The sequence below is a fragment of the Nipponia nippon genome, unplaced genomic scaffold, assembly GCF_047370975.1.
Source record: "Nipponia nippon isolate SJK-2023a ecotype South Korea unplaced genomic scaffold, ASM4737097v1 scaffold_4, whole genome shotgun sequence".
Lineage (NCBI taxonomy): Eukaryota > Metazoa > Chordata > Aves > Pelecaniformes > Threskiornithidae > Nipponia > Nipponia nippon.
This window is the reverse complement of record NW_028262358.1, coordinates 25,325,514-25,351,499: the sequence shown is the minus strand read 5'-3', so window position 1 is coordinate 25,351,499 and position 25,986 is coordinate 25,325,514. Positions and strand designations below refer to the sequence as shown.

The 25,986-nt window shown below is 38.6% G+C and overlaps 1 protein-coding gene across 5 annotated transcripts in view; it reads right to left on the bottom strand.

The window, feature by feature from the left end:
- INTS7 (integrator complex subunit 7) overlaps positions 1-25,867 on the bottom strand; it is a 46,926-nt gene extending 21,059 nt beyond the window's left edge. Inside the window, exons 1-20 of one of the 5 annotated variants that reach the window (XR_015708048.1) lie at positions 25,727-25,867; positions 25,396-25,525; positions 24,348-24,494; positions 21,546-21,683; positions 20,990-21,036; positions 20,275-20,474; positions 18,602-18,724; positions 15,869-15,986; positions 14,755-14,889; positions 14,097-14,194; positions 13,230-13,469; positions 12,352-12,489; positions 11,259-11,465; positions 7,463-7,657; positions 6,556-6,659; positions 6,092-6,160; positions 4,811-4,943; positions 3,469-3,567; positions 2,436-2,621; positions 532-1,478 (exon numbers count right to left, since the gene is read on the bottom strand). Coding sequence is in view for 4 of the 5 variants with exons in the window: in XM_087773904.1 (XP_087630030.1) it covers positions 1,191-1,478; positions 2,436-2,621; positions 3,469-3,567; positions 4,811-4,943; positions 6,092-6,160; positions 6,556-6,659; positions 7,463-7,657; positions 11,259-11,465; positions 12,352-12,489; positions 13,230-13,469; positions 14,097-14,194; positions 14,755-14,889; positions 15,869-15,986; positions 18,602-18,724; positions 20,275-20,474; positions 20,990-21,036; positions 21,546-21,683; positions 24,348-24,494; positions 25,396-25,525; positions 25,727-25,817 (2,886 nt within the window). In the remaining variant the exon portion in view is untranslated. Of the gene's footprint in view, positions 1-531; positions 1,479-2,435; positions 2,622-3,468; positions 3,568-4,360; positions 4,450-4,810; positions 4,944-6,091; positions 6,161-6,555; positions 6,660-7,462; positions 7,658-11,258; positions 11,466-12,351; positions 12,490-13,229; positions 13,470-14,096; positions 14,195-14,754; positions 14,890-15,868; positions 15,987-18,601; positions 18,725-20,274; positions 20,475-20,989; positions 21,037-21,545; positions 21,684-24,347; positions 24,495-25,395; positions 25,526-25,726 lie in introns of those variants that run through there. The other 4 variants (XM_087773904.1, XM_087773906.1, XM_087773905.1 and 1 more) reach the window with 4 other exon arrangements.
- Between the last annotated feature and the right edge of the window lie 119 nt (positions 25,868-25,986).

Here is a 25,986-nt window from a genome sequence, read left to right as displayed (position 1 = left end):
GGATTAAACCATTTACAAACTGAAGTCTGTAAGAAGTGCCATCCTTCCTCCTCCCCATTCAAGTGGGTCCTACTTTCCTGCAGAGTGATAAGCAAAGATTATTTACGAGGACCAGGTGAAGGACATGTTATGTGATCTATTGCTTGGGAGTCCAGGCACAGGCAGAGTTCAGCCTTTTACATCTCAAAGGAAGCATGAAAACTATGTATGAAGCAGCATACTTCCAAAATTATTCTGAATCAATCTCTAGTATTAGCAAAATTCTCCTTCAAGTTATCCTGTAAAAGTAACAATTAAGATTACTAAATTGGTCAAAGAGTACACAAGATTACGAAACTTTGGTATATAAAATTCCTTTTTAAAAAACAAAGCAGTTAAAATGAATGACAACTTGCAAGTTAACTTCCCTCTTAAAAGAGCAAACAGAAAAACCCAACACAACCAAAGCCTTCCAAAATAGAGATACATGAAGATTTAAAAACAACATAGTAATCTTTTCTATATCATCTGAGAAACAGTTATTGTTCCCACCTGTAAAATCCTGCCTCTTGTAAGACTTCCCAGACAGCAATCCCTCAGTCTCCTCCCTCTACAATGACTGGGTTTAAGAAGTGAGCTGCAACTTTTTTTCTTTCAGATGCATGTATTAAGTAGTGCTGATGAACTGTAATAATACATATACACCAGCCAAATACTGGAAGTTGCTATTAAAATGTCAGAAAAAAAAAAAAAATCTCTGGATATTCCTGCCAATTCCTTCACATTAAAAGATACAGACTTGGTATTACACTCAGTTCTGTGTAACTAGCCGAAGTGTTTACCGATGTCCTGTAAGCCTAACATTAGAATCTATGTGCTTCAAAAAAAGAAAGTACTAGTCAAAGAGCTCTTAGTGTCCCCGGCTACCCAAGTTTGTGGAGCCTGCTGCAACAGGTTTGTAAACAGAAGTGAAAAGATCAGGTAGAAGTTCTTATATTAAAAGCACAACTCCAAATTTGAACAGAGTTGCCTCTGCTGAATTAAGTTCAAATTTACCCCAGATAATTTAGAAAGCAACAAATTGGCATCTGGGACTTTCTAGGAGGTTAAAATTATAGGTCTTAAAAAAAGAAAAAAAAAAAAAAAAAGAAAAGAAAAGTGTCCAAGAAAAACTGCAATACCATTGACCAGGATAGAGTCACTTCTGGGAATTAAAACCGTGAGTATGCTGTTCTTTGCTGTTGCTGCTGTGATGGCGGCTGTCCTTGCTGTTGCTGAAGACGAACCTGCTGGGAGTATGGATCCTCAAGAGATTTAACAAATATAGTTGTTTTAGGCCCAGTTTTCCAGACAATACCATTTGAATCTATTACAGAGGACTCTACTGTGATGTTGTGGGTGCCAAGTATCACAAAGTTTAACAGAAACTGAGTGCTGAAGTAGTCGTTGTGTGGTTCCACCCTCTGCTCCATTTCATTGGTCATGTTGTCAATAGGAATCTGAGAACACATGGAAGGTTAAAATGCCGTTTTATATAAACCTGTTAAAATAAGTTTTCTGCTCTCCGTTTGAAGGAGAGAAAAGAAAATGAAAAATCTTTGTCCTCAATTTTCCTAAACCAATGCATGTGCATGTTTGAGCCAGCTTGACATGCTTTTTCATCAATGAATGAGTTATTTTTGTATCTATTCACAGAAGCAACGTAGCTAACAAGTCTTTTTCTCCCTAAGGTTCTAGCTCTCCACACAGTAATGAGTCAGACAAACATTACACACTTCCTAGTCCTATTCTTCTTTTAGAAGCAACTGACTTTTTTTTTTAAATCATTTCCCTCTCAAAAAAAACCCCAAACAACAACACAAACAAAAAGCAACCACCAAACCCACCAAAACAAGCCTTTCACTAAATGTCACATGTTAGCAGAACCTGAACTTCAGACATGCAATCTTTGATGAAACTATTGACTTGAATTTAATATGTATCTACTCAGGTGCTATTTAATTTGGACAGCCTGTCCTCCCGATTTCCATAAACCAAAAAAACCCCAAAACTCTTAAAATGAGTATAAAGAAGTTCTAGAGACTATGTGGTAGAGAATAATCTACTCCTGCCTTTTTCCCCTGTGGAGTTTCATATGATATATACCTAGGTTGAATTTTCCTGATCTCAAGCAGATTCCCAATGACTTGTTCTGAACATCACAAAGCCTCTTTTGTTTGGAAGAAAAGCTGTTACTAAAAAGGCATCAGCATACAGCAGACTTAAAAATTACGGATTCCTTCCATGCACTATGCCTGGCTCTGGCCAGTGCTTGAATGTCAGCTGTCAGGAGTGAGAGGATTACAGAAGAACCCATCCATTTCAACCTGAAAATTCTGCTAACCAGAGCCAAACAAAAGAGCAGGAAAATACAGCAAGAAAGCTTAAGATTCCTCCTGGCTCTATTATATCCATACCTTGTAGTCTTGTCCAGATTTGCTCTGCAGCACTGAAGAGACATTTAGACAGACGGATTGGATTTTACGGAAAAGGCCTGGTTTAGATCCATGCTGAACCACTCCTTCCACCTTTAGGGCCAATTGCTGATTGTTCTGTACTGCAATAGGTTCTGCTGGGTTCCTCGGAGATGGGGACAGAGCAAGCTGAAACACAAGAAAACAGACCAAAATGTAATTTTATGCCTCCAGAAAAGCAAACACAATTCAAGGATGAAACAGAACACCTTCTTACAGAAAAATTTCCAAGGAGGGGTTTGGTAGGGAAACCAGCAAATGGAAACGCAGAACTTATATCTGAGACTCGTTACTATAATAATTAATAAGCATCATCAGCAATATCAGATCTGGTCTTTGTATCAGTTTCATTAATTGCACTTCTTCAAAAGAAGTGGAAAAAATCTTCTACAAAATAGCCACAGGTAAGTATATTACACTGAACAAAGTAGTAAAATGCAGTAAGAGTAAATACTAAAAAAATCTTAAGGTTTTCACTTTTCCCAGAAAAAGGGAGCACTTGAGTTTAAAAAAAAAAAACCACAAACAAAAACAACACCAAAAAAACCCCACCCTCCTCCCTGAAGCCATTCTTACTCAGTCAGCTGATAAATATCACAATTTTTCTTCCAAGACAGTAAACATTGATTTTTAAAGGAAAAGGAAAAACAATATAAATTTATAAAAGTTGCCTTCCCAGGACTAAAACATTATTTAGCTTTTCAGACTCAGAATCAATAAAAATTCCAATTAGATTTTACATTTAGAGCTTTGCAATCAAAGAACTGAATCCTACTTGCCTAAGTCACGGCCTAGTGGTTCTTAATGATCACATGTACATATTATTCAAGTTATTCCTTACAGATAAACCCAGATGCTATTTGCAGTTAAGTATCTTAACTAAAAATGCTGGAGCTTTGTGCCTTCAGTAAGGATTTTCTTATTAAGTGAAGACTCTATAAAGAGAAATTTTAGGCCACATTTGAGCAGTACTTACCTTAATGCTTGTGGACTGCAGCTTTTGAAAAAAGTACCTTTGAAATGAAAGGGGTACCTTCAACAACGCAATGACAGCATTGCACAGACAAGCTGTATGCTGTAAGAAACAGAGCCAAAACAAATGAGAAAAAAAAAATCTTTCATAGCATAGGAAAAAGACATGCACTTGAGGTACTGAAACTGCAGTAATTTCCACTAGAAGTCCAGAAATACATTGATACAGTCAAAGGATAACAGCCACTATGATGACAGTGACTACATTCAGCCTCTCTGTTTATGTTCTTCCCTTTATGAAGGAGGAGGCCAAGAAAAAGAAAAACTCAAATCATTTCAGTCCTAGTGTTAAAGTCAGCAGAGCAGGATCTGCTTGAAACACTCATATGCAAAACTCTAACACATAAGCTCTCAAATAAACAATTCCCTCCAAGCAAACAAGACTTGCATCTACCACAACTTTATGTGGTGCAATAATTAAGTTTTATGCCTCTTGCCTACTCTTCCTTTCCCCACTGCACTGTATTGGTCCTTCTGGCTCAGATAAGCAAAGACAGCGCGACTGCAGTCAACAAACTGCACTGGTATGGAGCCAGTGACAACTAAGTTTACAGGGTTTACTTTTGCTACGTTTTACACAACTCATTCTTCTATGCGATTTTGAATCTGTAAGGATTGTTGAATTTAGAAACAAGGCAAACAGACACTAGCCATGACAGATGAACTACCTTGTTCCCATCAACATGCACTTCAGCTTTATGATGTTCACTACCAGTAAAAGACAAAACCATACTAGCCCTGTAAAGGAGCACATTATCAGCTCACTGTTTGCATTCAGCACACTTTACATTGTGTTCTCTGATGACCTGCATTGATAAGAGAAACGCTATACTCACAAAACACAGCATTAACTGCCAACAGATCAGCGACTGAAGCGAGGCTAGTGCTGGACCCTCCAGCGCTGTGTGTGGTAGGGGAAGAATTCCTTCATGACAACAGCACGAACAAAGAGAATGTGCTTCAGTATTTGAATGTGAGTGTGGCGAGAGATCTGCCAGAGACTTGACACTAATTTTAGTTTTCTTATCAGCATCTGCTATATTCTTAGTATTAGAATTTTTAAAACATTATCTTTAATCAGACCAGTAAGGTTTCAGATGTCTTAGCAAAACCTTTTTTGAAGTCTTTTTGAAGTAGTGAGTCTCTGTAGAGACCATTTGTGCCAGTACGGGGTTATGATAATTAACCAAGTGTGCTCTTCAGTTTCTTGACCACCATAGATACATAGAGTTGCCAAGTTTTTGGAACCTTTGTCTACAGAATATACATTTAAAACTGTTACTTGCCAAGTAAGACACAGGAGCATACTTCCTGTTGAGGGATTCCACTTCTTCCAGTACGTGATTAAATACAGACATCATTCTTCTTTCATATTCACTCTCAACATGTGCTGTTCCATTCGAGCTATATTCCTGGAAACTAAAAAAAACAAAAAAACAAAAAAACCCCAAAAAAACAAAAAAACTTTTCATCATTTCTAACATACTTGCTTCATCATAGCTCACTCCCAAACAGGCCCAACACCACCATCCTCTGTTACAACTTGAAATCCATTAAGAAATAACTGTCTTGCAAACTCTTTACTCTGTTTCTTTATTATTTTTTCACTATAAGACCTGCCCTTTACATTTAAACCCTTTCTTAACTACAGCTTATCCACCACTTTCTGTCCCCCACCCTCTCTCACCTGAAGCAGTTACAGTTCTAATAGACTCAGCACGCTTAATTCCCCTGGCTTTTATTTAGCCTGCAGTGTTTATAATGTTTTAAGAAGTCTCACAACTCAAGGAAAAGGAAGAATGCCAGTCAGAGTTAAGACTAAATATGGAAGTTTACCATCTCATGTTTGGAATACAATTACATCTCCTAGACACCTAATGTTTTGAAGTCCACAGCTTCATACTTTTTACAAGAATGATTAATACATCTTCTAAGCAATACTTAATTCATAATGAGTAAGTAGGGCAGTCACTTAGGATGTTCACTTTTATTTCCAGTCATAAAATCACACATTTAAAGAGATGTTTATCCACATTATCTTCCATTTAATCTCAGCCTGGGAGTTTTAAAGAGTTATTCAATTCGTAAGCACTTCAACGTGATTTTCTAGTGGGTATAAGTTCACTGTTAAAAAAGAGCCAGAGGTGATGGATTTACGTTAGAAGTTTAAATTAATTTAGTGCATATATTTTCAGGACTCTGAAGGAAACTAATGTATGCTTACAAGTGCAAACAGGAGGCATGGGAGCTAACACAGAATGACACAGTTAAAATAGATGGCTAAAGAAGAGATTAAAAGTTGGTTTTTATTTTAATGCAAGTCTGTATTTAGGACAAGTCCAGTATAGTGCACTCAAGAGCAAAATCAGTAGAAAATGCAGAACCCAAAACGCAGTCCGTAGCCTGACAGGTATAGCACAGCAGCAACAGGTCCTCAAGCCTGCCCTTAGTAGAATTAGAAGGGTCTACTGAGAAACTTTCTGAGCATTCTTTGAATTCCTCTGCTTAAAGCCCCAAGGACTTAGAAATAAATAGCAAAGGAGTAGAAAGTTAACTATCAAACCTACCTTGCAGATTCTGGATCCAAAATCAGAGCTTCTATCGCATGTGAAATCAACAGACAGCTCTGCTGTTGTCTGATATGAATACTAAGGAGTTAAACGACTTACAAAGTTGGCACCTAAAACAAGAAATGCAGTATATCTGCTGGCATCTTCCCTTATTTCTCTAGCTTTTGTGAAGTAATCCTACAGTCATTACTCCTTTAGTAAGCACAGAGCAAGAACTATGAAAATCCCAAGTTTTATGCTGTTGCAATTTTTGTGTCATAACTTGTTCATAAAGTAATTCCAAACAATAGCATGGCAATGTTTATTTCCAAATAGGTTTTAAGCAATTGGTACCTAATTTTTATGTTACTAACTGCTTCAAAATGACTTTGTGCCAGTCTTCATACAACAGAGCATTGTTAAGCTTCATGCTGTCCACATGAGAAGGAAAGTGGACAAATTCTAAGATTTTAAAAGGATACAGTTCTACATTCCTTAGAGTTGCTGAATCTGCATCAAAAGATGACTGATACAGATCTCCATAGCGTGTAGCCAGGTTTCGGAATTCCTCCATTGAGTGTTTCATCTACAGAGACAATGTTACTAATTAAAAAAAAAAAAAAAAAGGCAAAGCAAAACAAACAAAACCCCACACATCCAGAAAACCACTACACTATAACATACAACACTTAAGGAATAAGACAACATACTCTGGCAAAATATATAAAGTTCTTGCTTCTTCACACAGATAAAAAAAAAAATCACTGAAGTGACAGAGTACTATCCACACGCTAAACAGATATTTTTCCTGTAACACAGCACCAACATACCCTCCTTGGGTTAAAAATAAAGCAAAACAAAAAATCCCCACCAACAACCTCCCCCATCCCTTATTGGTAAATCAAACTGCTCTGTCTTTCAAAGAGCACCCACTGATTCCTTCTTGCAGACTATGTGCATTTTAGAAGCAGACTTGTCTTGGTGTTCTGTATGGTATCAAGTCAGTTGCCAACACTCACCAAAAGGAATTGCAGTACGGTCCTAAGGTTTATATTCTTCCTTAGAGTAATCACAGGATCTGAGGTGTTTCAAAACAAGGTGTGAAAAGTCTTGCTGCAAATTTGAGTGTATTGAGTGGCTTACTACATGTATATCCTTGGAAGTTGTGCATGTGAATGTGTCAGAAAAACATATGTACATGCTCAACTTCAAAATATGGCCTGCTACAGGCAGACATTTTTATAGCTACAGGTGAAAACCAAGGCCCACTATTTAGCAAAACTCTCCACTACCACTTTTCATTTCTTTCATCAGGTATGTTTGCTGAGAAGCAAAATTCATACCAGAGTCATAAATGCAACAGCACAAGAGTGGAACAAGAACACATGCCTGGTTAGAGATGCGCCCACACCTTTGGAGATCATTTCCTGACGTCATAGCAATCGTGGTGGCAATAGCTGGTGGTGGACTTGTTTTTAGGCTGTTGCAGGTACAAATAAGTTGAGAAAAAGCTTGCAGAAGGTCAATCCTGAGTTTCACAAATCCACACTGAAAGCTCAGAGGATTAAGTGGCGTACTAGCAGCCTGAAACACAATAATAGGAATGTTGGCAATCCAGGTCAAAAGCAAACATGATAAAATAACTTTGCAATGTCACTGAACTGTCTCATCAGACAACTGAACCCTTCAGTTCAATTCTAAAAGCTGCTTTTTTAAAACTACATTTAACAGATTTGCTCAATTTAAATCATACTGAATATGAAGGACACAGAAGTTCGGTAATTACTAAGCCATATTTCAAGCATATCACCCTTGTAACAAATGTGACTTAAGCTGTTACAATGCTATTAGGCCCCTATTTCCTCTTTTTCCACGGCCAAGCCATCAGGCTTCAAATGATGTTAGTCCAGACAGTCCTTACCATAAGAGAGAGCACACTGAACTGGAAGGCAAACAGAAACACAAAGGACTGAAAAAGTGATTCTCTGCATCAGCCAAAAAAGAAAGAATTGGTTAACGTTACCTGCAGCAAGAGGAAGAGATGATAACCTTTGATTTTTTTTGAACTGTGAAGTGGACAGGAACATTACGAAGGAACAGAACCTTGCATTTGATGAAGGCAGAGACACAGTTCAGCGACAACTACGAACAGTAAATAACAAAACTGCAGGAGGGTGGACTTGCTGCTATTATTTAGAAAACATGGCTCTGTGAAACTGTGCTCCCTAAGAGCTTATCTGACTTGTATAAGCATCTGTGACAGCTTAGGACACCCAGGAGGGGGTAAATTGCAGCGCTCAAGATTTGATACTGGTTAAGCCAAACTTATTGGTTAAGCCACTACTTCTTTTTCTTATACTCTTGGATTTTGAGAAGAGTACACTTTTTTCTTTAGAGGGGAAAAAAGCCATCTGCAAAACAAAGCACTGGGACTTTATCTTACTCAGAGAATGGATGTATGTTAAACTTATGCATGTCTTCCCCAGTGCTTCTTATTCCTCAACAGAAAAGGTCGCTCTGGAAGCAAGAAGTTATAACCCATGCCAAAACCTCACTAAGAATAATTTCTTTGCTGGCAGGAAAGCACAAAACATCACGTCATCTGAGTCTGTCTCACGAGTCAACTGCAACCACTTCAAACTATCGAGCTAGATTTCAACTGAAGAAATAAGACTATTTCATCACTTGAGCCATTCAGCCCCTCTTATCTACCATTTTGCTTTCCCTTCTCCAAGGGCATAATAAAAATCCCTTTTGAATGGAAATTGTTCAGTTTATTCTGCAAGGGTGGTTTCAGAAAACCCTCTGTGGAAGAGATCTCGCTGCACTGTAATTGCTCTCCAGAGACTATATGCTTTTATAGAGAGTAGAGTAACAGTACTTATATCAGAAAATCCAGACATTTTTAGCAGCACAAATTGGCCTCGATTCTTGTAAATGGAAATACAAGCTTGTCTCATTAATACTGCAATTTACCTTATCTGCTACCCATATAGCCATGGGCAATAAATGAGTTACAATTCCTTGTTGAAAATGACAGAAAGTTCTTTGGCTCAGCCAAGTTCTTCAAACACCACCACTTGTTATCAACATATTTGGAGTTGGTGCTACTTAATCAATGGTTCTATCAGTTCTTTGTTCAAGTTCTGTATCTTCTCTAGACTCCCAGCAGTGAAAAATAAGCACAATGCTTCCAATGAGATGCATGTTCTGTGCCAGAAAGGCAGGCCCTACTCAAAACCTTTGCTAACTACACAAGCAAGTACACAGTGAGAGAGATGGGGACTGCGGCTGATACACTCTGGCAAGTCTCTGCCCTCCCTCCCCACACCTCTCATCCATAAAGTAATGGGACTTTTTTTTCCTCAAGTGGACTAACTCACATGAAAGAACATTTTGCATACAGCAATGCAAGGCAGACAGTTGCATGTATATCAAGAAGGAACTGAGAAATTCTCTGACAAGATGAGACACTGTCTGAATCGTTCATCATTGCTAAACTGGGCTGACTGAACATCTGCAACAGATACACCGGCACAGTGTCTTCCAGCTACGAAGCTGACAGCTACACAGGGTTCATCGTACGCACTAATGGTCTGCAGTACCAACAGTGCTGAGTCATGCTCTACACCGAAACAGCGGCAACAGCAAAGCTGAAGTCAGAGGGAAGAGGCAGCAAAGCCTTCAGCAGTAAGGCTATCGTGCACTTTATGGCACTTTGCTCCCCTCTGAGAGGTTGAGTTCTGTAGATGCAAGCAGTGAGTGGCTCTTTTTACAGCTGATACACTCAAGCATGGTTAGGATTTGTCTAGAGCAATGCAAAAAGCCAGCAACAGCCAGCAATAAAACCCAACTTCCTCTTCTCTAGCCCTCCAAAACCTGTATGTATTCCTCTGGACCACAACAACCCACAAGAGGTGCTTTTCTGGGTGCAATACCTATGTGCAACATGCAGGAAGTGAAGTCAGCAGAGGTGATGAGGACAGGAACCCAACAGAAAAAACAAACTCTAGGGAAAGGCTAATTAAATTACTGAATCACAGAATGACCTATTTAAGCAAGTTATTTTCCTGCCTGTATTAAATGTTAACATCTGATTAGATGAGGTCCGCCCTGAATGTCTTCTAGACATTAGAGAAATCTTAACATGTTGAATTAAAAGCCTTATTCATTCAGCCAACAAGTTAAAGACAAATACTGCAGGAACAACGGAGCTTTCTCTCAGAGGACAAACGTGTAAAATTTACATCCTTCCTGCTTATTCAGGGATAGTTTATTAATAAACAGTAATAGCTGAACTTCATTAAACACTAATACCTGAATTGTCGTGACAGTGATAGTTCAAATAATTGCAAAAAAAAAAACCCCACCAAACCAAAAACAAAAAACCAAAACAAAGCAGCTTCATTCAAAAGACATACAGAAAACTGTATGTAAAGATTTCTTCATGGAAACTAAAATATGAAAGAAAGTATTGTATGAAGCTGGATTATCTTTTGTTAAGAAGCAACTTCACAGTAAGAACTGAAAGTCCATATTCATTAATGCTTTTTTTGTTTGCATTCACAGACATCACACACAGAGCTTCTTGCTATTTTCACCACTTCAGAGAAGCAGAAAGTATTTGCATAAAAGCAAGTACCATCTGAATTCTCCTGACTTGATGAGATTGAATTGTCACCCCTCCTCTTACTAAATTGGTGTTGTCTTGTTGTTAGGATTCCATAGGACCACATTGTCAAATACAAGGCAACATGAACTCAGCAGGAGGAAGACAATTTAAATCCTGCTCCATATCTTGAGAAGATAGCGGCCAATTTAGACAAATTCCCAGGCTTGACTATTACAATAGTGTTTATTCAGCCAAGATAAGGAGTGGAAAATTTAAGTACTGTAACTTTAAAAAAGATCTGTCACATATCATGATTTGACCAAGGCAGGAACAGGGACGGGGCAGAGAAGAAAAGGAAAAAGAAAACTAGCTAATAACACTTAGCTGAGCTACAGGATCTTCTCTCTGAAGATGCAGTGTTACAACTGGCTCTTCCCTGCAGTCTTCTCAAAAAGAAAGTCTGGCAGATGTCAGACATCTTTAAAAACTTTTCAGAGTTTTAAGAACAGAAACCAAACAGACCTGCTGCAGTATACAGAAACATCATCACTAAAGTAGAAGATCTGTGCTAACCGTCAGTGACGCTATTCCTTTGTGATAGGATTTTAAAGCTTCAGCAATGCAAGAAAGCGCTGAGCTATAGTTGTCCTCCTGCAAACCTGTCAGACACTGTTCTGCATGGGAGAACTCCTTCAAGCTGTTCAGCCAGAAGTAGAAGTGTTCTGAAGCCACCTGAGTCAGCAGGCTTTGATACAGTTCTCTGGCCATGTCATGGTTGCCCTGTAATGACAAGAAAGTTTCTAAGAGAGGACAGGAAAGAAGGCTGTGGGTTTCTACAAAACAAATACAAATAAGAGCACAGTAACATCTCCAGAACTACTTTTACTTTAAAAATAAAAATAGTGAAACTTCTTCCAATCATTTGATCATGACAATCCTAACAATAAATAAAAGCACAAATGCTTATTTTATGGAAATATCAGCCTGTATAAGGTATAGTACTTATTTACACAAGATTATTCGACACGATGAGAAACAAATATCAAAATTTACTTTTATTTTTTACTGAAAACTTATCTTCCCTCCCCACAGAAACACTGGGTTTAAAACTATCAAATGAGCCCGAAGCTAAAAATCAAAAATCCTGACTGATTTACCAAAACAGTGCTATGCTCTGTACTCTTCTCTGCAATATGTGCTTTACCTGTTTAAAATTACCCCAGCACCTCATACTAGGGTTTCTACATAATTCTAACCTCAGTTGTGACTTTACTGAAGGGAAAAGGGAAACAGCATCTTTTTCTTCCTTTCCTTCACATTGAAGAAAGAGAAGCACAAATCAGGATGGCCTATATCACCTTCTAAAGAACAGCTGGACAATGCAGATTAGGCATGTGCTCAAGAAAGTATCAGGTCATTACTTTCTTCCTTCTCAAACACTTCAAAAAGACAAGTGAAAAGCTATCCTGATGGGATGACTTCCCTAAATGGCATATATCTGAATTAGCATTCCAGTGAATTAAGAGGGAAAATTCTTTCCCCCCCTCCCCTTCACTTCCTCCTCCTGAGTCCTACCATTTTCCTTACTTTCTTTTTCCAGTTCAAAGAAATCACTAGCATCCTTCCAACCACACCAAACCATTTTCCTCCAGTTATTTTCACTTACCATTCTGGAAGCCTGCCTGGCTATCCTGTAGGCTGTCCATCCGTTGGAAGTATTCTCAAGCTGCTGCTTGATAACAGTTTTGATTTCTGAAGATAAAGCTTTCTGACTGGAAACAAATATCACTGTGGCAAGTGAAACCTAATGAAGAGTGGAGGGGTGAGGAAGGAGGTTATATTTCAGGAACTAAACAAAACAAGAAAAAAAAAAAAGCCCATTCTGTTTCCTAAACTACCAAAAATTATCTGCTTGATTTTGGACTCAAAACTACATAGAAGATTACATATACATTTTAACTGAGGAACTTTTCTCAGTCATATATCTTTTAAGTAGTTATGGCAACCCATGTATTTCTTGGAGATGAAAGTCACTTTCATTTAAAGAATCTTTATTGTGATTTTTAACTGAGATATTTCAAATGCTCCAAATGAATTAATGGGAAGCTTGTAATTTCTTTCTTAAAATTCAAATTCATTTTCAAATAGATGTGGTAAAAGCATTTTTATCTCTTACAGTACATTAAAAGTCATGTGCGTCAGAGTACCATATATAAATTGAGCTAACTGCCATTTTGTTTTTATATAAGCATTATTTCACAGGTACCCCAATAATTTCAATAGCTAGGTTTGTCCAAGCAGTGCCATCTGCTGGAAAATCTAATGGAATACACTGCAGAGTTCAGCTCCATCCGAGACGTGATTTTGACATTGAACACTGACATACGTAGTCGAAAGTTAAAGCAAAACTAAAAATAAGGCTATAGACTGGCACATCAACTTGAACGTAACAAATGGCTTCGCTGCCTTTTTAAATAAAATCCATCCACAGTAGTTTACATAGACTTTATCCATCCCGGGCTATTCACCAAAAGGAGGTCTTACCAAGAGTTCCTGTTTTTTATCTGTGGTAGATCGTCCAATCAATTTATAGAGGTCCATTAGGTCTCCTAGCATCCCATCTGCTAAGACAGGCAGCTGCATGGCAATAGCTGCTAAACAGTGGCACATGAGAATCCTAGCAGCGTCCTGGGCACTGTGCAACTGGGTCAGCAGGGATTCAACTACCGACTGGCTCAGGTGAGGACGGCACTTGACCAGCTTCACCATGCAAGTTAACGTGATCTGCAATTCACACAATCAACAGGTACAATAAACACAACATCTACTTAAAAATAAAAAAGCCAGACACGCTTATCTGCAAGTATGATTGCAGAAATATAGAAGATGTGGTATTTTCAGAACCATGTACTCTATAAAAGATGAGATTTTTCTAAGAGCCCAAGCCTCTTCTCCCTGAGCTCACAGCACAAAAACATATCACCAAATTACTGGTAGCAGCTTATGAAGTAGGAAAACAAAAATAATAGTTTATAAGTGTTGTAATCATGTACATTGCATCTCCATCTCCAAAAAGCAGGTTCTTTCCAAGATTCCTTTGTCCTACAGAGACACCTCCAGCCCACATTCAAGTTCATGTTATATTACACCTGTTCCACTGAAAGGAATGCATTTTTTCCCCCCTCCAATCAACTTACTCTAGAGCTGAGAGGAGTTGCACTATAGTTGTGCTCAATTTCTCTACTGCTCTGAACGCTGATTATGGGCAAAACGTAGAAAAAAAAAAATCTTCATTTCCTTCCAGTATGTTATGCTTCCACCAGAAAGGATCTGGTACACGCTAGCCTTTCTGTTATACAAGCTATTACTGTAACTTAGAGCTGTGCTAGGGAAAGACAACAATACCGTCACCTTTAAGGTTGCCTGAGCTCCTGGACTGTCATCTTGACTACAAAGAACAAGAAGAGCTTCTAAGCCAAAAACTGCATCTTGCTCCAAAGGCAGAAGATCTAAGAAAAGAAAAACAGAGTAAGTTAGTTCCCTGTTACGTTTTCTGACCATAACTGGTGTAATGCTTGCACTGGTGTTGCAATCATGACAGATTAAGTATCTTTCTAATACTTCTGCCTTACCTTATTTTGATTAGAAACAATCCTGCCATTCCATGTCCAAGGTAACTATTCAGCAGTCACATCAACTGTGACATTTGTACTCTGGACTAAAACTTCCAGATGCCTTGTTATTCATTTGCAACAGACTTTGTGCTAAGAGTTTTCAAAGGTTGACAGATAATTCACTAGTCTTACACAAAGGTAAGACAAGCATTTATTAGCAAGAGTTCTACTGTGCACATTAATTTTCTCTAAATTAGACAAAGATGGAATCGTCCCAACCATTCATAAAATCACACAGAATATTTTCTATGAGACTATAGTCCCCATTCTCCCTAACGAGCATGAAGGATCAGACAGCTTTACGGACAGGTTCACAGACAAGACCAGTTAATACGTGTTAAGTGCACAAGCCTGGCTGTACACAGACACATTTCATTGTCCTTGCTTTCATTTACCTTTTTCCTGACAAGAGGCTGATATATTAGTCAGAATTCTCACACCATGAGCTGCAATGCCACGGTTATTATGGTAACAGCACTCCTGTGCCAGTTTTACTAAATCAAATGATCTCACAGTTGTAGCTGCTGTTCCTAAATAAAGACAAGGCAAACAAGACATAAAACAGCACAGTCCATAATTACACCACAGATCTTTTCAAGTACATTTCTGCAAAAAATCTATATTGACTTAGGATTAATTTTTTTTCCATATGTTTAAAGGACAGGATGAAAACATATCTTTCTCTCTCTCCACATAGAGGCTCCCCCTCCATTCCTGAACACTATATAAGCTAGACACACGTAAGAAAGAATACTTGGGTCTGAAGGCTGATGTTTCAGGGACTCAGAGAAATATTGCCTGAAGAAATATTATATCTGATTAAAAAAAGCTGGTGGGAATATTAATTATTAAGACATGCCAGAATGACTGAAGAGCATTTACCTCCATTTTCTCAATTTCTGCAGCCCATGTAGTTGGGCTCTAATACTCATTAGGGCAGTCTGGCTTTCAAGAAGAAAAAAGAAAACAGCATGATCACCATTTTAGGAACAAGATACCTTGAATCACTTTAAAATGTCTACTTTGTTTCTCCAGAATATAGTCATAAGGCAGAAAGGTTCACCTGGTGCTGAAGCAGGTCATTCCCACAAGGGTGGGAACAGGGTAACACGCTAGCCCACTCTCACACGATTAAGTCTCCACGTTACTCAAAAACTATGCAAATCCACGGTTTTAAAGCACCTTAAGCAGAACGCAGGTCAGACATTTGAGAGGCATTACATTTCTTCATTTTATGAAGAAAATTTGACGACCAAAGGTAAAAAACCCTTTCATATAGCATATTACCCACAAAACCCAGAACAAAATCTTAGACTGTGACTATTCACGGGTATACAGTATGCCATTGTAAATTTACATACAATGAACACAGTCTGACTTTCAGCTAGTATTCTGAAGTTCAAAAATAATTTAAGAATATGCTACGAAGTGTTTAGATGAAACTGATTATCAGTAGATAGCCAACCCATTAGAAATGCCAAAGATAATCATCTAAGCTAGTTTTCTTACCTGGAGTACTGCTGAAGTACTGTTTAATGGCAATGGTCCCTGATAACGTGGAAAGAACAGACAGCATGCCCAGTTTCAAGCTGTCATAAGGAGTGTGAAGAGCAGATTCACAGAGTGCCTAAAGATACAGAGGGAAGGAAGTTCCATGAGCTATCTGTATTAAACATTTAGTTGCACTCATCTGAAAAGTTTTGAGAGTCAAGATTTTTCCACAGAAAATACTACACTGAAATCAAAAGTTAGAAGTCATGTTCTGAAGCATCTGTGTTAGTAGACTGAGGACATGGCTTGCAGAAAAGTGATGGTGGGTCTCATATGCTAGGAAACACCAATTTTAAGTCATTTATTAATTAAAAATCAGTGGCAAAAATGTTATCAGGTCTCATTGATCAAATATCGCAAAAGATTTCAAGACAGTTCTCCAGTCTTAGAGGTATACCGATTATTTTGCCTTATAACAATCTGCAGGGTTTTATGTAAGTATACATCTCTGAAGAGCAAAGTTTCAAGTGTCATTTACTTTAACAGCCCTGGTGTCGAACAGAATACAGTTTAAGTTTCTTGATAAACATCTTAAAGAGTATTTTATTTTTTAACTCATTTATAGTAGAGCTCATTTATAGTACTTTTGTGCCTTTTGCCAGACATCCTCAGGCTTATCACATCTACACTGGAATAACTCTTAAAATTCACATTGTTCTCAGATTTATTATGCCAACACAGTCCACAACTTAGTAATTCACTGGTTTTGGAGGCTTTTTCAGTCAACATGAGAGAAAGCAACACAAGAGACAAATGGAAAATGTAAGTATGTTCTGCCTCAGAGAGTGCCAAAGCTGAATGATAACATCCAGTAACTGAATAAAGAAAAACAACAACACAGAATTAGTTCCATAGAACCAATAAAAACCACAAATAGTGTTCTTATCAGGCATACATATGTTCTTGTATGGTGTAAAGGTTAAATTCTAAATTAACTTGTAATTTGTACCAATGTAGTATTTTGCTAATCCACTGAATAGCATTGCATCAACAGACAGAAGATACAATGATTAGAGTTGAAAATAAGTCTTGATGTCTCCCAGGACAGTGATGTTTTAGTCCAGTGCTATTAGATCACCACTTAACAGAGCATATTTAAAGCAGTAACTATGAAGAATGCCAGGAGCACAGAAGAATTAGCAGGATGGACTGCTGACTGCTTGTTACCTTCACAGTCAGTAGGAGGACTGCTCTAGGAATCAACAGCAACAGCTTCTAAAGCTGACGTCTGGATGTCAGTGAAGTCTCTACAATTCAAAGACCAAACCTCCTAGCTGATCTACACAGACAGACCCAAAATGCTGAAGAAGTTAACACTGCTGAAACTCTTGTTGGTAAAAAGGTACAAGAAGCAGGTTTTGCCACGAGAAAAGGAGGGTCTGTTCCAGTCCCTGTTGTATAAACGTTACAAAGTTGTTTAAACATATGGAAAAGAGTTGCCCAACTCAAAACATTGACTATATATTTCAGAAGTCAGAAAAACTCTCATTACTACTGCATGCCATTCAGCAAGCAGTAACAAGCTTCAGTCAATTAATTTTGTTCTAACCCTGTCACTGGTTTAGTTCTGACATCAGCAGAACTTTTTCCTATGCATTTCAACCATCAGGACACTTTAGGACACTACATAACGATGAAAGCTGTGTTATCAATGTCTCTCACTTGTATCAAGATAAATTCCAACCAGGTGTAATGGTACAGAGTAGCATTTTGACTGCAAAGAATCCATAAACCATTAAAGGAATTCCTTAAAATTCCCAAAAGGAAATAAATTTCTGGTATTAATCCATTATGAAGAAGAAAGCAGTTCACTAAAACAAAAACCTCTGCACACTCCAAATCATTTTACCTAACAATTGGAGACGGAAATAAAGCATGTTTTACTTTCACATGATTATTAATAGAAATTCACATAGTTTTTCCTCCCAGCTGCCTTATGCTCCAACAGCATACAGCAAAAGTAGCTTCCAAGAGTAGTAAAAACAAAGAAAAAAGACACAGAAAAGTAAAGCTATAAACCTGTGCCATGAAGTTCTTTAAATATTTACTTTCCCATTAGAATCTTAATCTAATCTGAAGTTATTTTCTATAGTCACTTCTACCAGAAAAAGGGAAAGACAAGGAGAAAAAAATGTTCATATGCAACTGCAATTGGAAGAAAGCAGCGATAATATCTACAATATAACTGTTTCCCCAAATAACACAGATGCACTATAAACACCTTCTAGGGTCTCATTCATACAACAGGAGTCACAAGGATACTACTGAAAATGAGCCATTCATCCTAAGAAATGAAGTCAAAATTACATTTGTCCTTTCAAGTATACCTTGCTGGATGACACGCTTTCACAAATCCCAGAGAGACTCTCTGTTACATGAGAGCATTAATACATGCATTAATTGTAAGACTGATGTAAACATTCAGCTCTCATGTCTATTATCTTAGATGAGTTTTTCAGATGGAAAAGTTATTTCCGTACTGTAAAAAGGCCTACTACAAGTCACATGCCTTTACTCAGTTATACTTCAACTTTTCATTATACTTGGCTACTCTGCTTGGCGGAGTAACTTAATTTTGGACATGGAGATGTAAGTTCTTCCTTTCTTTACCTCCCAAATAGTTGTTCTTCTGCAAGCAATTCTACAAATTGCAAAGTTTCGTAATAAACTTTAGCTTAAAAATGTATAAACCTGAATATTTTCTCTGCTCCACGTATGTGGTGTCTTGTTGGCCAACAACTTTAAATCTTGGATTGCAAGCCTCTTCACAGCCTTCCTGGGGTCATTCTTCAAGTACTGCAACAAAAGCTGGATCTGCAACAAAGTAAATCCATTGTTTATGAGAGAGATGCTACCAGAAGGAAGTCTTTTCAAAAGTCCTCGTGAAGAAATTTGGAGCATACTCAGCCAAAAATAACTTACCTTATCTGTCTGATTGCTTGCCACATGAAAAAGCCCCTACTTAGGCTGTGATGCCATGGCAAGTTAAAACAGTCTGACAGCCAGTTTCTACCATCCTGTTCTCCTTGTTCATGCACCCTTCTCTACATCACCCTGCACACCTGAGAAGCCTTGAGACCTGTTTCGGCACTCACAGAAATACCATAAAACATCCCTGAGAAGCCCAGTAAACACTTTATACTGTTGTGATTATGCTGCTAGCACGTGTTCTGGGCATTTGATGCTAATTCAGGTATCTGCATGATCTGCAGTTAACAGAGAGCAACACAGACATACCTGGTATGTCAAAAACAACCCAGAAAAAACAAGCAAACAAAAACAACCCCTGCCCACCCCCTCCGAAGCATTTATCTCAAATTAAGTGACACTTAACTGCATGTCCTTTGTTGTGTTCATTTCCTGCAAATTTACAGAGACACGACTAGCCAGCACATGAAAAAGCATGAACATGCCAGCCATGGTCTTGCTCTCCATCCCCACCCTGGCAACATCACTTTTAAGTAGCATTGGCTGTTGTGCTGCAGAAGTACAGCCTAAAGCACTATGCTTACCGCCATAAAAAAAAAAAAAGCACATCAAGTGTTCTAATGTTGTTTCAGTTGGCTTAGATTCAGTACTATCAAAAGCATCCTCTGAAACACAGAACTCAGCCATACCAAAAAGAAGCTTCAGACAGATCAATGCTATTAGTCTAACAGTAACAGACACCAGCCTTTCATCGCTGTACAGGATTGAAAGAAAGCGAATAATTTTCATGACTGCTTTACAAGGATTAGTTAGATGAATCTCAAATGTCACTGTGTTCAGACCTGCTATATAAATCATGTCCACAAAGCACATTACTGGAACATAAAAGCATTGTATTTTTCCATCACTGCTTTCCCACAACTTGGTTTATAGTCCTAAATTATAGCAACAGATTCAAATTCCTCAGAGTTCTTCAAGAAATACATTTTTAAATGCACTCTATGCTACTGAAATATTCATTTGCTTGCATGCACAGAAGGCAAAAGGCATACCCACGACCCAAGAGAATATACAGCAGTGAAAAGTGAAGCCTGGGTTCTACAGGTAAGATGAAACGTTTTCAGTAAAAGTCAAGGAGTTTGTTTTCCTAAATGCTGATTGATCCTGGCTGATTTCAATCCCAGTTGATTTAAAGAAAGAAAGGTTATGATCTGTAAAGAAGGGTCCCTGTGTTTGATCGGGTTATCTGGAAATGGGACCAGAAAAGGGAAAAAAAAAAAAAATCAAAGCAGCAGCAGTTTTCAGGGTATTCTTTCTCTACACCACATAGGAACAACCATCCTAGCATATCCATCACGATTTATTTTCGTCATCAACTAGAATTTGAGTTTTTTTAAATGTACTTTAAATTGAAGGAATGAATTAGGAAGAATTACCTGTTTAGGAATGTCAACCAAAGAAGAAGCAGCAAGCAGAGTAAAGGTGTGCAGAGTAACAATGACCATCTTGGTAGAGGGATACGACGTCACCAGCTGCTGAAGCAGCTGCCGGGAGCTGGAGGCCAGGCTAGCATCATGATGCATGTGCTGTAGAATAGGGATCAACTTCAATTTCAAGTCCACAGGTGTGGCTAAACCTGCAACGAGGAAGAGAGACATAGGCAGAGCATTAGTGCTTTGTACTGGCTTTTGGCAGTACTGAGGCACACAATTTGTCTGCACTGCAACCACTGCTGAATGCAGATTGTGCAGACACTTGCCTTAGCTTCAAATAACTCATCTACTAGCTAGCAGCATAACCACAGTGGTATCAAGCACTTTCACGCTTCTTTGAGCAGGCTGCTCCTTGCTTCATAGCAGGTAACACACATATTAACTCATCTGAAGCAACCTGCGATACCTTATGTAAGTTCATTCATCATACTATAGGTGAGCTTTTATTCTTTACCAAACAGGTGTTTTGAAAACTTAGATTTTAAGAGGACACAAGAGCCAGACATTGGATTATTGGTTAGCTAATTTAATTTAAAAACTGGAATCATTTGAGGATAAGGGCAACAGTATTCTGATATCTAATATTTACATATGGATAATAAAGAATTCTCAAAGAAATTAAGAGCTTTTCCCTTTATCATTCAATATGCATACGTACCTTGAATCATCTCACTGATTTTATTACATATTCCTGCAGCAAAATCCCTGTAAAGAAAAGACAAAGTACCAGGTGAAATGAAAAATAAAGAAATAATTAAAATTAAAAATCAACTGAACTATCAAACATTGTGTTTTAACAATAAAAAATTTTTTACAAGAGTGCTTGCCAAGATCTAAGTCATTTTAGAACCCCTGCACATGGGCATGATCAAATGATAAAATGCAACCTTTCAAAAATGCATCAAACTGACAAGCAGCAGTACATTTAGTTGCCTAATATAACTTCTGTAAAATAATCCTTGATTAAAGCTGCTATTCCACTTTGCAATCCCATATTTACAAGCTTTCCATTAGTATTTTAGGAAAAAAAAAATAGATTTCTGTTAAACTTGTATTCGGATTTCTTTACAATTCTGTTGTTGCACATAGTTAAATGTTTTGCTATAAATGACATGGCTAGCACTACAGAAGAAAATATTAAATTTTGTGAATGCCAGTGTCAATGGAGTTTCCATTCTCTGCAATATGAAAAAAACGAAAAAATAACATCTTACTTTGACTGTGCAGAAAAGTTGGCAGCAGCAAATATAGCAGCTTCAACTTCCACATTATCGTGGGAATCCAAACTCTGACGAATGCTGTGATGTGCATTCTTCCTTTCTGGAATAATAGATGCCATGCTACCCAACATCCTACAGAAACAAATCACAGCAATATCAGGAAAAATAATGATCATGAAGAAACACAAGATGAAACCAAACAGAAATGTAGAAGGACTGTTAAAAGACTCATTTTTTATATAAATACGTACTCTTTCATGTCTGTTACAGAAAAATGCTAAAAGTAGGCATATAATTAAAAGGTAACAGATTTTGTCATGTGGCTTATGTTAATGGTTTAATAAAAATTAACTATATTTTGGTACCTTTTAGCTTGAAATGAGCACAGTGAGAAACTTATCAAGAATTCTTATAAAATTAAGAGTGCACTACGGCACTAGGAACATTAAGCATTCTCGAGATGCTTTTATGTTCAAGTTCCGATATCAATAGAACAGCTTTAATGCTAAAATGTACTGATGGCTATTTTCAGACACACATGAAGTACACATCATGGGATTTAAAATCAGAAATACTGTAGTCCAGGGGGATGAAAAAAACATTTAGAGAACTGTTTCCACCGTCCTCCCAATTAAGACTGCAGAAATAAGTGACAATGTTTGAACAGTCATAAATGTTAACCACATGCTAAGAAAGCAAAGTTTCTAGAACCTTTGTGTTACCAAGCAAGCAAATGTCTGATTTTCATCATTTGTTTCTAAGATCATTTGCTGATCTGAGGTACAGTTATTATTGGGAGTAGTGTAATACCTTTTATGTAACTTCTAAAAAGGGAACAAATCAAAGTATCTGTACTTTTGCTAAGAATATCTCAAAGATATTTTTCAGACATATTTAGCATAATGCAATTAGAAGAAGAATGAATGCAGGATTTGCACTGATTTTAGCAAGAGTTCTATGCAAATATTTACACAAAGTTATCTAGCAATAAAATTCCTGCCCAGACACAAAGTTTTGTTTTAGCAAATCTTTCTTTCAGCATGTTTTTTCTTACTGATGCTACTTAACGAGGGCAAAAACCAATCAACTGAAGATTTTCATACTGCTGAACCAACAGCCATTTTAACCTTTCCCTTGATGCATCCTGTAAATTGATTCATAATTTAAGTATTTTTGCAAACTGAGCAGATTCCTGGGACTTCTAGCAGTATGTCAAGATAGCCCTTGATACTAGTCAACAAATGTAATCTTATGGTAGAATACTGAAGTGGAACTACAAAAAAACATATAGATATACTGTACTCACACATTTCTGAGACATTAGAGCATCAAAGCATAATCTTAAATTAAAAAAAAAAATCAAAAGAAAGAAATGGATGTATGAGTTAAACCCCTGTAAATGCCTCTCATCTTTCAATAGTGAAATCAGTAACAGTTCTAGATGGACAGAAGAAAAAATACAAAAGAAAAGAGTGCTTGCTTCACATTGGAATTCACTTGCACAGGAGTTAGAAGATGCAGTCAAGATGGTCATGTTGGGTGGTGTTAGAGATACAGACACCAAAACAGCAGGACAACAACATTAAAGATAGCTTAATTTATATTTTTTTTTTTCCTCCATTTGATTCCTAGGAAGGCCAAAGCAATCCATAATACAAGGGCAGTCCCTCAGAAGTTATTATCAGGGACAAACAAGCAGTCAGCTTCTACCACAACAATAAATGCAAAACAGGTGCAAGCATAACAAGGCTCACATAAGTAAGTTTTACTTACAAGTTAACAAAAATTATTTTGACACATAGGGGAAACACCTTCCTTTTGGTCTTGGTCAAAACGTGTCCTGGTTTCAGCTGGGAGAGAGTTAATTTTCTTTCTAGTAGCTAGTACAGTGCTGTGCTTTGGATTTAGTTTTTAGTTTATGAGATTTAGTTTTTAGATTATGAGAATAATGTTGATAACACACTGATGTTTTAGTTGCTGCTGGGCAGTGCTTACACTAAGTCAAGGACTTTTCAGCTTCCCATGCTCTGCCAGGTGCACAAGAAGCTGGCAGGGGGCACAGCCAGGACAGCTGACCCAGACTGGCCAAAGGGCTATTCCATACCATATAACATCATGTTCAGTATATAAACTGGGGGAGCTGGCCAGGGGGCAGCGATCGCTGCTCAGGGACTGGCTGGGCGTTGGTTGGCAGCTGATGAGCAGTTGCATCGCTTGTTTTTCCTGGGTTTTGTTCCTCTCGCTCTTGTTGTTTTCCTTTTCACTACAATTTTTTAATTATTATTATTTTATTTCAATTATTAAACTGTTCTTATCTCAATGCACAAGTTTCCTTATTTTTGCTTTTCAGATTCTCTCCCCATCCCACCGGGGCAGGGAGGGTGAGCGAGTTGCTGTGTGCTGCTTGGGTGCCGACTGGGGGTAAACCATGACAGTGTGTCATATGCAATATAGATATATGTAGCTATATGCAACATATGATAAGTTATACATACAACAGTTTTGTTTTTCTTCACTTGAGAACACAAAATTTCAATGCTGCAAATTCCATTTTGCCTGGAGCCATCCACTCAATTCTTACCAGCACAAATGGCCAATACCTTTATTCTTCTGATCACAGATCCTTATTGTTCACCCCCTTTAAGACAGAGGTCTTTGCTTTTATCTCTATGACCAATGTAGAAGACACCTCCTACATTTCATTCATGGTAATCGCAGATTTTGTTACTTCAGACTAGCACACTAATAATTATCTAGAGATTTCAGATAAACTAGGTTCATTTATGTAATACATACCGAAGTGTAATTGCTCGAGCAACTGGATCATTGCTATGAATTACTGAGAAAACTCTTTTCACAAACTCATCCACATTTAGGATCTTCTCTAAGTGCTTCTCACTCTGCTGAGTAACTTTCAGGACACACAGCCTCAAGAAGTTGTTTCTATTAGAAGACACAGACATTTCTTTATCAGGCTGTTTTACAGTAAAAATTCAAACACTTTAAACACGCAATTATTAAAAAAAAAACCTTCTGAGAGTAACTTAAACCAACGAAAGGTCTATGCTTTAGAAATGGTGTATTTAAGTAGACTGATATAGTTAAAAAGAGACTATTAACACACTACTGTGTTATTTTCTAGCACAGGTAGTGTCAAATTTAGGCCCAATTCCAGGGAAATGAACCTGTTAACACAAGTGAGGAGGAATATAAGCAGATGCCTGTTTTGTGCACACTTAGGTATCTAATTCTGCCAGAAAAGCATGTCCAGGACTAAGACAGAAAAGTCTAATTGCCATTGCCAGGTGTGAGCGAATTTCTTCTCCCTCCTGGAGCCAACAGTGAAGATTTCACAACAGCAACAGATAACTTTGTAAGCTATTAGAAAGTAGCTCCATTTCATCACATGCATCATTTAGACATCAGGCACTTGGAAAAGCTATACTTCAGGCCTTGTTATCAACATTCTTTAGAGACAGAATTTGCATATATAATCATTCATCTATTTATTAATTATGAATTTGAACATGCCTATGGAGCAGAACTTACACCGGTGAACTTGAACCGGTCAGTCAGCAAGTGAGTCCTCAAATCAGGACAGATGGAAAGGAACTGTGTCACTGATCACTCACAGCCACTTAAGCCCACTAAAGATGGGGAAAGCAAGCTTCACTCAAGCACAACTTGTCCTCAGTTGAGCAGGTACCGCTGCGGTATTATCAGGCAAGGCAGAAAAAGAAAAACCCCACAACTGCCCAGGTTCCGATGCAGCCACGCTACAAGATACAGCGCATTGCTACGGATCAGAGATTTGAATGGCTAGAAACCGACTGATGCTACTTACCCCACTCTGAAAACATCAGCTAGCTTTAGGAAAGCTGAATTAATGAGAATGGGGAAAGGGTATTTCTGGAAGAGCCTAGGAAAACGAACGACGGCTTCACACTGCTCCCCGAGTTTGCCAGACCTGAGGCCTAAACAAGAGGGCAACGATTACTGGGGAAACCGATGCTCCTTCCACACCAGGCCCCTCCTCCGCCCCCCGCTCGCTGTACAGCGGTACAAAACACAGCCCCCCCCCCCCCCCCGCCCCGAACGGGACGGGACCGCCCCCCATGGCGCGGCGGCGGGCAGAGCGCGGGCGCACGGGGCAGGCAGCCCCAGCCCGGCCTCACCCTTGTCCAGCTCCATGAGGGCGGAGTTGGCGTCCAGCTCCTGCTCGCCGTAGCCCGCATCGGCCAGGAAGGACTTGGCGCTGGCAGCCATGCCGACCCCTCACCGCCGCTCGCCGCCCCGGCCCGGCCCGGCCCGACCCGGCCCGGCCACCACGCACGCGCAGCCGCCCTCCCGCCGCCTCAGCCCGGGGGCGGCCCCACCATCGCCGCGCGACTTGTGCGCAGGCGCGAGGCCGGCAGCAGCCACTGGCGGCGGCTGC